This window comes from Dipteris shenzhenensis, chromosome 5 (assembly GCF_047967505.1).
Source record: "Dipteris shenzhenensis isolate YYH24624 ecotype China chromosome 5, Dip_SZ_1.0, whole genome shotgun sequence".
NCBI classification, from domain to species: domain Eukaryota; kingdom Viridiplantae; phylum Streptophyta; class Polypodiopsida; order Gleicheniales; family Dipteridaceae; genus Dipteris; species Dipteris shenzhenensis.
The window spans coordinates 45,019,096-45,031,871 of record NC_141600.1 but is presented as its reverse complement, the minus strand read 5'-3'; the positions used below and the strand labels follow the sequence as shown (position 1 = coordinate 45,031,871).

General features: G+C 40.8%; 1 protein-coding gene across 3 annotated transcripts in view; it reads right to left on the bottom strand.

The window, feature by feature from the left end:
• The window catches only part of LOC147902083 (RING-finger, DEAD-like helicase, PHD and SNF2 domain-containing protein), a 143,752-nt gene extending 140,369 nt beyond the window's left edge, over positions 1–3,383 (bottom strand). For all 3 annotated transcript variants that reach the window (XR_015541000.1, XM_087374667.1, XM_087374668.1), the window contains exons 1-2: positions 2,857–3,383; positions 839–1,772 (exon numbers count right to left, since the gene is read on the bottom strand). Coding sequence is in view for 2 of the 3 variants with exons in the window: in XM_087374667.1 (XP_087230793.1) it covers positions 839–1,734 (896 nt within the window). In the remaining variant the exon portion in view is untranslated. The remainder of the gene's footprint in view (positions 1–838; positions 1,773–2,856) is intronic.
• Positions 3,384–12,776: the final 9,393 nt, after the last annotated feature.

Below are 12,776 nucleotides of genomic sequence, written 5' to 3'. Positions count from 1 at the left end.
CAGGGAAGGGCAGCCTACAAGATGAGCCGTAGGAAGGCCCCCGCTGCTGGGCTGTGGGGCAGAGCAACAGCCCAGTAAAGGGGGCCCGGGAAGGAGGGGGAAGGATGAGTGAAGGACCTCTAGAGAGAACTGAAAGCTCCCACGGATGCAGCAAGGATGCAGCAAAGAGAAGAGGGCAGGACGAAGTGTGGCCAGGCTGGCCGAGAAATAGAAGGCAGAGCAAGAAGAGGGTGTGCAGGGAAGAAAGTGCTGGTAGTGGGAGGCTTGAGAGGGGCAGGATAAACAGAGAGGAGGCAGAAAGGGGAGGGTCCAGAGTCATCACTCTCATCATTTTGGTCCCCAAAAAAGCTAGGCGTATTCTTGTTGAGTAGCATGCACACTCTTAATATGTTTGATAGAGCTGTTGAGATCAATTATTTTCCTGAGACGCTGGAGAATCAAACACTCCAGTTTCTCTTTTTGAGCCAGAGAAAGAAAATCCCACATTCTCAAGCACTTGAACTTGTCCCTTCTTCTTCTTTATAAATAGTCAGAGAATAAAGCAAAAGGTTTGCCGATCAAGTAAGAAAGAAAAATAATGCATGGAAAAAGAAGGGTTGATGGAACTTTTTCAAAACAATTACACATCGTGCATTATCACGTGGACAGAATAACAATCACTTTAAATATTGTGATTTATATAGTGATGCAATTTTGAACATATGCAACCATTTTACAGCCGGGGTCCCAAAACGTTGCAAAAATATGGTACAGATCAGTCAGACACTACATACAACAAATCCAAAAGCCAAATAGACAATCAGAAAAATGCAGTAACATAGCCCCAAAAAGAACTTACTGATCTGGTCTTATGGCCTCATAAAGAATTGAGGGATCAAAGGCCACTTCATCCTTACAAGAAGCTTGACTTTCACCCTCCTGTTCTTGCTCCAAACTCTTAGAGAATTGTAAACATTCGGGCAAATTAGTTTTGGACTGATAAGCTGAGACATTATACATGGCTTCATGGCCGTGAAGATCTGGTCGCAGCCACTCCATCACCTTTAAGATGCATCGACTCCAAACATTTTTAGTATTGTCCAAAAGTCCGTCACTACTATCAAATGCCTTCTGAGTGAGCCCTATCTGTAGCCTGCAAGAAGGCTTTGAATCGACTATCAATTGAAGACAGGGTGTGATGGTTAAATAGCCTGCTTTAAACAAATATACAAGCGCAGAGATAGAAGCGTCTGGGCCATCTAAATAACCAGAAACAATAGTATTAAGGTGTTCGTCTCCCCCTCCATTCAAGTTGTCATAGCCAGTTCGATCAGCACAATGTTCAAGTACTTCTACAATGACATCATCTGCTGAAAGTGCGTAATGACCCACCATATAATCCCTTTCCAAACTGAGTAACTGCAATCTCACATTCAAATTCCTTACAATGTTGTGTTCCTTAGCTTCCAATTCTGCAGGTGACATGGACATTTGATAGGTTGCATTTTCTAAGCTTATCTCTGCCACATCAATATGAGAATCCAAAGCAGAGATTGGTGAATAAATTCTTCTACCATTAGTATGTGTACAAGTCATTATACATGTGCCTTGATGACAATCGGTGATTTTGTTATCCAAGTTGGAAGTGCTGACTCCCTTGGTCTCCTTCCTGTCTGCTGGTAGCTCAATAGAGTTGATTTTTTGTGCAATGATCCCATTGGCCCTTGATGGCAGACTCTGTTTTCTTCTTGCCATCTGGAGTCTAAACGATTCAACTCTGGAGCAGAATGTTTCTGCTTTGAAGACAACCAAAACATATTTAGGCAAACGTTTTAGAAACGAACCAAACAACAGAATCAAAGACTGATACTTCAAAGTTCATTAAGCAGCAAAGAGAAAAATCCCTAGCCAAAATCTTACAGCTCATCTAGAGAACAAGAAAGAATTTATCAGTATATGGCACAAAATGTAACATCTATGCCTTTTTCAGGAAATTCTAGAGTGGCCTACATAATCAAATCAGGATTGCATTTGAAGCTAGCTGTCACCTTTTGAGCCATGGAGCCCAAAATTTTAAGGCCATAAAATGTGGACTCATGAATCAGCTAATGGTTGCCCTAGGCCTGGCCGAACTCGTCTTGGCATGCCAATTTAATCAGCTAATGGCTGCCCCAGGCCTAACGTTCGGCGAGGCTAGGCCCACCCTTGTAACCTATAAAACGTCCTCATCTCTCCATTCAACTCTCACTTTCATAGTCCCAATTGTGGAAGCATTGCATTAAAGCCTATTGGTGACATTTTCAACAAAAAATTATTGATTTAGTGTTGCTATAGAACGTGTGGCACATTGGCATGCCGTGTCAGCATGCCATAGCAAAATGACATGTAAGCGTGGCAAGCAGATTGCCACGTAAAAAACGAGGACATTTTGTACGTATGTAAAACAGCCATATTAGCATGCCATTTCAAAATGTCAATTCAGCATGATTGATGGATTGCCACATCAGCATAGTAGATCACATGGATGACGCTCGGTACATATCAACACTTGGGAATCACATGGATGACGCTCGGTACATATCAACACTTGAAACTAAACACTTTGCGACATTTATGCGCTTATCTCATCCCACAGTTCTTCACGATCCTGAACAGAAGGTTATTATTAGAATGTTGATTAACTCACGGGTTCCAAAATACACTTTGCGAGCTTGGAATTTCGTTCGAATCGCTTTCTAGTACACAGGATTGAAATATAAGAGCCCATGCTATAGTCGTCTAACTTTTTGTTCAAAAAACAAAAAGTAGTTAAAATCTGGCAGTTTGCTTATCTCAGTCGCTTTCTAACTGTCCATGCTGTAGTCCTGTAAATATTACCTTCAACAATTCGGAAATGTGTGTGCAATGTACACTTTGGCAGGATCGTTCAGAATCGGAATCCGCTCCGTCTCCTCGGGCACCTCCTGTCCTCACGATAATCGCGATTTCGGAGGCCTTAACGTACCCAGAATTATTGCTCAACTTGCCCACCTCGAAAAACTTCCAATAAGCGCTTGTAATCAGGGTGAAGCATTCATGAAGCTTACAACAGCAAAAGCGGTAGAATTCTCCATGTGGAAAGCTTCGATACTGCAAGGCAGGCCTGCGATCCAAGCTCCAAGCACTCCACAAAAGTCTATAATTTGAAAGGTTCGATATAGCAATGACCCAATCCTGAAAAAACTATTTTCAGAGTCCAAGCTAAGCGCAATTGAAACGTTGAGTACGTGCCCACAAAATCTATGCCATAGTACGTGAAATTGCAGAGGAGAGGAACTTCACAAGGCAACTTCGAATCCAAAGTTTTATATAAATCATCAATCATTCATTCACATTTCCAATAAGCTCCTCTTGTGAGTGACTAGATCCTCATACATAGGCAGGCTATGGACTTTTATAAGCCCCTCACCTCCCACAATAGGCATATATCTCGGACACTTTAAGCCACCATACTCTTATTTGAAATTCAACATTAATAGAAGCTTAACTCAACGTTTTTTATGAAGCTTATCAAATTCGGAGTTCCACTACATAGTTTTACACCAATAATGTCTTTGTTTAGGCTATTGGAAGGGTATTCAAAGCTTTTTGTCGATGGCATGAGACACATCGCAAAGGATGTCCAATGTGATAGCTCATCGGTGTTGCCTTTGACAAGGACATATTTAAAGAGTGGAGAAATTTTCATGTTGATGAGAAGGACTATCTTGTAGACATGCTCCATAGAGAGTTTCCTATGGCGGAGTACCTACAGTTTGATAGGAGGTGGATGCTAGACCACATGCACGTAGTGATGGTTCATTGTAAATCAGGGATCCAAGATGCGGTGAAAGATTGACTACCATGCCCTCCCAATGCCATGAGGACTGGCACTCGGCAAAGAATAAGCTTAACAGAGACCTTTAGAGGTGGAGCTAGGAGCGAAAGGCAACACATGCTTGATAGCAAAATGTCAGACCTTCGCACCTTCGAAACGACGGCAAGGATCAAAGCTTAAGACCCACACAGATGTTGACTTTTTTAGCTTTTTTCCCATATATATATATATGTATATATATATATATATATATATATATATATATATATATATATATAGATATATATACATATATATATGAGGTGAGTTATCACTTAGCAATATTTGGATTATGATATACTTTATAATATAATTTTTATGCTTACTTGATGCTAGAATTATAAAAATACACATCAAAATAATACTCATCCTTAACTAAAAATGAATCTTCTTTGCACAACTTACCATAAAAATCATGGGCTAGCAAAAGAGGGGAATACTTAGAGGAAGCATTAGGGTCTAACATATGTAACAAGCCCTTCTAGGATATGAAAAATAATACAAAAGTTGTTCGGTTGAAAATTCCCATATATAAATTGCTATCAACTACTTGAAAATTCCCATATATAAATTGCCATCAAGTACTTGAAAATTCCCTTATATAGATTGCCATCAAGTACTTGCATGTGAAAGAAAACCATGGTATCATTAAAATTAGAGATGGTAATTCATAGATACAAAAAAATTCATGTGTCCCTTAAGAAGTCTTAATCGAGATCAACCTTGGGCAAGGACTTGTTCTTCAAGAAGCTCGTATCAGCGAGATAAAAGCATCTTTCTAGTGTTTCCACACGTCGGAAAAGTCTCACTTTAACTTCATTATCCTAATTGCTCTTTATCCCCTAATGGATCTCACCTAATTCCTCAATTAGTTTACTTGTCTATAGTTCCCATCTACCTATCCTAAAGGCCCTTTATCTCAACAACTTATTACATACATATAGCTTAACCTAAGGAGAGAGCTAATTGAAGGCCATGTTCCATTTGAGATGCTCCATTGATTTCTTAGGTGTAAAGGTGGGCAATGGGATAGCTTCAAATTTTATGGAAAGGGGGGACTCACACACACTATGCGCAAACATGTAATTCAATTCTCTATGCATCCATAATAGCATTTGTGTGCTCACTTGCTCTCTCAACTTCCCAATCAAACTACAATTACTCCACTTACACACTAAAACGTCATCACAAAAAGTGAAACAAAAGTTTAATCAAAGATGATAATGTCATGGCATTTTAGATTGATGATCAAACTAATAATTTCATGGCACACTACCACAATTGCCAAACTTTAATAGAGCTGATCTAATTTTGGTATTTCTAACCAATGTGAGAGGTCATGGGATTGAAGAAGACTGTCCTTAAATTTTTGCAAGCTCGACATCCATAGTTAAGCTCTATTTACACCATACTAACGAGGTCCTCAATGTGAAAATGAGGTAACCCCAAACAACATTTTCCTTAGAGCCTCGCAGGTCATCTCTTTCAGCCTGAACTTCATCAAGTTGGGACTTAAACTAGCCTTGTGCACCCTCCTTTTGTATTAGCTCTTTGGTTAATGTTGCCACTCACATTTTTTTGATGGAGAGCATGGCCTAGTAGATTGACACTCGTGCTGCGACCTTCAGAGACTGATCACTAGCTCTTCTATTTCCTTGTTCCTACATTTTGAATCCTCAACAAAGGTCCTACAAGATCCAAGCTCTCTGATGGTTTGGGCAAGTTCTTTTTCAAATTTCTATCACAATCATTTCATATGTGCTTCACGTGACATAATCCTTCGACTCGTGAGGTCTTACCACTAAACATGTTGTGAAAGTAGCAAGCTAAAAAGCCTTAAATTTATACCCTCATAAATAAGTGGGGAGTTGCCCTCCCCTTATAAATAGAGGGATGTCCTCACTCTCATCCTCTTCACCCTTCCCCTTTCCTTTGCATCCCTTTACTCCTCCCTTTCCCAACGATTAATTAATACATTTTTGCATTCCTTTATATTTGGGGGACCTGCCATTGAATGGAATTCACTAAACAATGGACATGATGGGTTCTTAATTTGTGCTCTTCTATAATAAGTTGACTGCTAAGGCTTACGGGTAATCAAAATTTTGAGCATGCCAATTGCTTGTCACAATGTTCTCATTTTGCACCAAATTGATGATGATAAGGACCATATATTAAAATCTATGTAGTACTTTCAATAATCTATTGAAGCATAATGGATTGTTGACTTGTAGCTTAACATACACTTAGTGACCTTTAGTATTAGGAATTATTTTCCACCACCACTTTCATACTGCATTGTATGCATGCTTGGAAATGCCAACCAACCTTAGTGTAAAGAAATGAAAATGCCTCATAGCAAGATAAGTGCTATCATGAAATTACATTGCCTACCTTAGGGAATTGCGATCACATTCTTTCTAGTCGTGGCAAGCATCTACACTAGTTGTTGCATGGGCTCTATTTTGCAGTTGCACCTGTTTGTAACAAACCGAGGCCCCTTGATTTAATATAATATAGAGTTGTGCTTGGTTTGTATTCATTATGTGGCACTTGCTTGTCATTTTGGTTATGCTCTTTCTCCCATCTTTACACGGTTTCACATGGAGCACCAAACCCCTCCCATTAGTTCTTCTTGACATCCAAACCTTACATCAAGTAGGCGAGTGCACCAGGCAACCCCATGAGTGCAAGAGAGAGCATCTTTGCCAAGCATTGGCATTGTGTCTTTTGAGCACTGGGTACATGAGTCAATAAGGGGTGAGGAAAAAATACCATCCGCATTTGGCGATCACAGTGTCGATGTTATTGGACAAACACCAAGCAACAACAAGGGTAACACTGTCATCAAGTAGTTAGGTAACCAAGAAACACCTGCCTGGCAATTAATAGGAGGAGAATATTCATGGGTTGAGCCTCAACCTTGATAGACCCCTTCTCATCAAGCCCTATTCTCACCACCTAGTTCTTTTAAACATGTCGAGTGCTAGAAGCTTTCTTTTTTAAAGAAGCATGTTTGTTTACAATAGAGATGCAAGAAGTTTGTTAGGATTTATGCCATGAAGGAGGCACAGCTCTGTGGGTTTTCCATCACACCGTCAAACATTGGGTGTCCTCGTAGATGCTTTAAAGTGCCCATAAACATTACGGAGCCTAAACTAGGTGTCCTTGATGCAGTTGTAGTACGTAGAATATGACTTTGGCTCCACATCGCATTAACACAATGAAGATAAGTTGAGGAAAAATGTTAACATGTATGCAACTTGAGTTTTGATGATCAAGAACACAGGTTGCGTCACCAAGCGAGTGATCGAACGGCCTGGCTATATATCAAAAAGTACAATAGGTGGTTCATTTCAAGGCTACAGTTGTGGTAGATTTCAAGAAGATTCTAAGAAGTCAATTCACTGAGTTGAGTAGAAGGTTTTAGATTGGTTAAGTCTTGATTCTAAAGTAGGATGGGCTCACTCTGCTATTCACTAGCTTGTTGAGAGTTGAGTCCTATTGCTTTAACAAAGGTTTGAGTCTTAGGTCAAGGAAAGCACCCGTATTGGTTGTTGCACGGCCTTTGTTTTGCAGCTCTAAGGCTATATGTAATAGGCCGAGGCCCCTTTCTTTAATATAATACAAAGTTTTGCTTGGTTTGTATTCATTCTATGGCACTTTCTCATCATTTCAATTATACTTTTTTACCCGTCTTCATATGATTTTGCCCACGTAGCAGCAAACACAACCTATTAGTTCTTCTTGACATCCAAACCTTGCATTGAGTAGGTGTGTGCACAAGGTAATTCCATGCGTGTAAGAGAGAGCATATTGACCAAGCCTTGCCACTATGTCTTTGCATCGGGTGCACAGGTCAACCAACGGTGAGGGAAAAAGATCATTAACATTTAAATGTTGTCTTTGGGTCATGTACACAACTTGAGTTCAGATGACCAAGCACCTGGGCAGAGTCACCAAGGGCCAAGCATTGAGTGCCTGAGCAGTGAGGCTACACATCAAAAAGTATAGTATGCAGTCCAATCTAGGCCCGCAGTTGTTTTGGATAGCATTTAGAAGTCGATTCACCAAATTTTGAGTCTGTCCTCACCCTACAAATGCCCCGCAACCCGCATGCACCTCGGCGTCTTGTGTAGACTTTGGTTTGGCATTGTTTTCTTTCGGGTAAGTTGTCTTCTATTCTTTGCTCACCTCACAAGCTAGCTTCTCTGGGTCTATTTTGGATTGATCGTGGCCATGGTGTTAATGGCACCATGCAGCTCACCATGGCTTGCAATAGAAGTAGATAGAGGCTGCAAGACATGAAAGCTAAAAAGCAGCTTGGTCAAGGCACAAGGAATAGATTGCAGGTCGAGGAAAGCAATGACACGGTATCGAAATGGCAACGGAAGACACTTTTGCATGTTTGAAAAGGGAGAAAGAATGAGAAGAAAGAAGACTTCTTGCAAAGCAGCAGCAGCAGCAAGAAGCAGTTATTGCAGACACAAACATTCGATCATTGCCATCGGAGCAAAGAACACAAGCTATGGTGTCACGATTGGTGGGGAATTCAAGGCAGCAACATCAGGCCATTCAGGTGAATACTAGTCTCGAGTCTTCACAAGCTTTAGCCTAAAGTTCATAGAGTAACAACTCTACAAACACCTTGGGAGATGCATGCCCAAGAGGCGATGCTCTCTAACTTGAGAAATGGCCTATAGAAAGTGAAAGAGGTGCACAACTTAGATCAACTAGTTGCAAAGAGGGTGACAACAGCTATGTTAATGTCCCCTAAAAAAAAGGAGAAATGGCTTGGGCGCATAATGTCAAAGATGTTGTCAAAGCAGAAGGACCAATGTGGCTCCAATGGTTGAACATAGAGCATAAGAAATGCACAATCATCTCGATCCAACGATTGAACATAGAGCGTAAGCAATGCACGATCATCTCAAGAAGCCTATGGGCTTCAACAGAATGAGAACACAAGACTTAGTGTGGAAGTCATTGCTAGATTGATGACATTTTGGCACAAAAATACGAGAGTTTGCCCAAATAGAAAGGACATCTATAAAAAGCAGACAGGATGCAAGGTGTTTGTGATGAGCATATCATACACATGCTTGATACAACGTGGGTCAGTAGTGCCTAAACCAGCTCGGTGGTTGTTTGTGATTGAGCTTTGGGATAGTTTACTTATTCCATTATTTCGATGGCGCCCTCCTTGGGATTTTGATTAATTAAGGAAGTGGTTTAAAATGGCTCATGATTATTTGGATGGTGCACTAGGCCTTTGGGTGAAAGGGAGAAGAAGAAGATGGTCCCTGGTGGCTTGAACTTTGTAATATATAAGGTCCATGGCATTTGGCTACTTTGATCTCATGCACCCTTGGTCTACTACTTTGCTCCATGCACCCTCCTCTAGCTCTCTTTTGCACTTGCTTGCTCTACTTTGCTTCACACTCCCTCCTCCAACTCTCATCCACTCATCTACTCCCCTGCACATCCACTCCATTCCTCACCCACTCTTTTCACCATGCCTATTACTACTATCACCCCTCGATGCAGTATGATCCAAATCTTGTCTACGTTCTTGTATAAGGTCATTGTATTTCACTCGTTAGGACTTGAAACGCTTGCTCTTATGGAATCTCTTCATTCCCTTGGTCAATTACCCCCACATCTACATGTCACCAACTTGGATAGCATGCACACCTCTGGCCTCTATATGCATGTGCTGTATGGATGCTTGAGAGATGTCGATGAAGGGCTAAGGATTTTCACAATAGAGTACTCTCGTCTTGTTGGGGGGATCGTAGTCTGAGACGAGCATTTGTGCAATGTGCATGGCCTTTGGCCTAAATTCAAATGTAGCAAGCTAGGCTGGTGGTCGCAATACTAAGTTGAACAAATATCTTCTTGGTATTAGTAATCAGCAATATTGACTTGTACAAATATCCTCTTGCTCAATGAGGCTCATAACCACTCAGCAATGGCTGGATGTAATCTTTTGGCCTCTAAGGCTCTCAACAATATTTTGGCTAACTGGATGTAATCTTTTGGTCTCCAAGGCTCTCAACAATTGTTGAGTTTGTACAAATGTAATCTCTTTGTTCAATTTGAGGCTCTCAATATAAATCATTATTAATTTTTATATAAACCACTCAGCAATGGCTGAGTGGTTATGCTCGCTAGATGTAATCTTTTGGCCTCTAAGGCTCTCATCAATTGCTGGGTTTTTATATAAATGTAAGATCTGCTGTTTAATTTTTTCTTTGAGTATAGATTGTTGTTAATTTTTATATAACTTGTTATTGGATGTAGATGTAGACTCTTTTGCTCAAATTTTACTCGATGAATTGTAGTTGATTATCTAGATGGCACCACCGGGCCTCCATTGACCATGGTGGCTCGAAATACTTTTGCCCTCATTTAGGATTTATCGCAACAAGGACAAAAATACCAGTAAAGTAGGACTATATTTTCCTTGGTTTACGACCAAAATAGCACTAAAATAGCTCCAACAACCCACTGCAGTGGTTGCATGGAGATACATCTAAAAAAATACAATTAAACTTTTAGAAAATGCAATTGAAGATATGGCCCTTGAGGGGTCCCCTATACGAGCAACGGCCATATTAACATGCATTATGCAATATCTAGGATGCCACTAGATAGATATGGCATGTTGATATGGACCTTTTTCCCAAAGGGTACCCCTCAAGGGCATTTTCCTTGTTTGCACAAGGAGATACATTTTCCTTGGTGCACTAATATATAACTCCAAGAACCAATGCGGTGGTTGTCATAGATCTCCTTCTGCTTGTCAACACGGTGGTTATCATAGATCTCTTGTAATAAGTAAAAATAGGTAACTCCATAACTCCAAGAACCAGCACGGTGGTCGCTCCAAGCCAACCTTGGATTTTCCTAATCTGCATGGGCACGCTGCTCGGTGATATGTGGCAAAGCTACTACAAAAGGCTGGGTGATGATAGGTGGTCATGCCAGAGAATGTGCTACGTGAAGTAGGGCAGAGCTGCTATATGTCAAGCTTTGTAGTGTTCAGAATGATAGATTGTTTCTCATTATTATGCCAAGAACTAGTGTGGTGGTCGCTCCAAGCCAACCTTGAATTTTCATGATCTACATGGGTGCGTTGCCCAATGACAGGTGATAAAGCTGCATCAAAAGGCTGCGTGATGACAAGTGGTTAGGCTAGAGACTGTACTACACAAAGCAGGGCAGAGTTGCTGTGTGTCGAGCTCTACGATGTTCAGAATAAATAGATTGCATCTCATTATTATGGTAATGCGGCATCACGACATTAGGAAAATTTCTAGCGAGATTGGGGTTTGTCCTAAATTGAAAGTCTCAGCCAAGAGTGCATCGCATCACGACCTCAAAATGGCCCCAAAAATAGTTCTACAATTGGCTACACCCAAGCAAATGTTGACCCGTGGGCAACGAGCTTGCTTGCCCTAGCTTACTACTATAAAAGCTATCTCCAAGTGTCTGGATCCAATTTGAAGACTTTGACGACCAATTTGACAACCATTTCTAGAAAAGGGAGTGTTATAAGGCCATATTTACTATTCTTCATGAGTTTGATCAATGTGTGATGCACACTCAAAATGAGCCAATGGTACATAGCCATGAGAGAAGAACACCTATGTACATAGCAAGAGAAATTAGTAGAACATGGACCGAGGAATGTTTGGAATGATCTTAGAGCCATGAATGGATAATCGATGTGAACAGATACAAGTAGCAAAGGGACCTTGGTAATGGAAAGCTCAAGGATGGTGGTGGCCTTGCCTCTTGCATGGTGAGACAACATCTAACTACTAAACCAACACATGGAGTGGACCAGTTTTACAGACATGCCAAAGATGACCTAAGGTGCTAACATGGGACAATTCCTTAAGGAAAAATCATGTTGATATCAAGAATTTGTTGATAGGAAGCCAAGAGTCTGATTCCAATAAATTTGACTACATGTCAAGCCAGCATGCATCTGGTTCAGAGGTAGGGTGTGTCTTAGACTAAGAACAAAGAAGAAATTCTACCCACAAGTCAAAGGTCAAGCAAGAACTAAACATAGGCCATGACTAAAGTTCAAAACAAGAATTGAGCTATGGACACAATCACCAGATCCAAGGCTTATAAAGAATGCATGGAGCTATTTTAAGATCATCCACACTAATTCCTATGCCAAGGTGTTGAGTATTAAGTCTTGATTGGACTAGAGTTCCATTTCACCCAGAGAGTTCTAGGTTTATTGGGACCTTGACTAGAGTTCCATTTTACCCAGTGAGTCCTAGGTATATTGGGACCTTGACTAGAGCAAGAAGATTTAAAATATGAGTCCAAAGGCATAAATCAAAGAGTCTGATTATGGTGCAACGCCATCGATCATATAGCTCGGGGGGCCAAGCACAAGGGTCTAAAGCTTAAAGCCCTTCATGAACTAGTCCTCTTGCACTTGTGGGTTTCAAACCAAAAAAGAATCCCTTCAATCTAGCTATCCAAGCCCAAAGAGCATGGTGTTGGAGCTAATAGCCATCAAGGTGAAATCAACACAACCAATCTAGGTGAGATTCTAAGAATTCATGGTGTCAAGAATGAAGTCCTGCACATGCACTTGCTGAGTTTCCTCATTGTTGGTCTTTTTCCCTCACAACTTGTTAAACCGTGTACTTGGTTCTTGAAAGACACAATGCTAGTGCTTAGCAAGATTCTCTCTCTTGTGGGTTAGTTGGCCACTAGGTTAGTAAGGTTAACCCTAGGCAACAAGTGGACAAGGTTGGCTAACCCTAACTATGGTTCAGTCTAACCATGGTCATTTTAACTCTAGGTTAGCCTTCTAGATAGGGCTGGTTAATATCTTGCCACATGGTAGCCTTATCCACATGTGTCATGT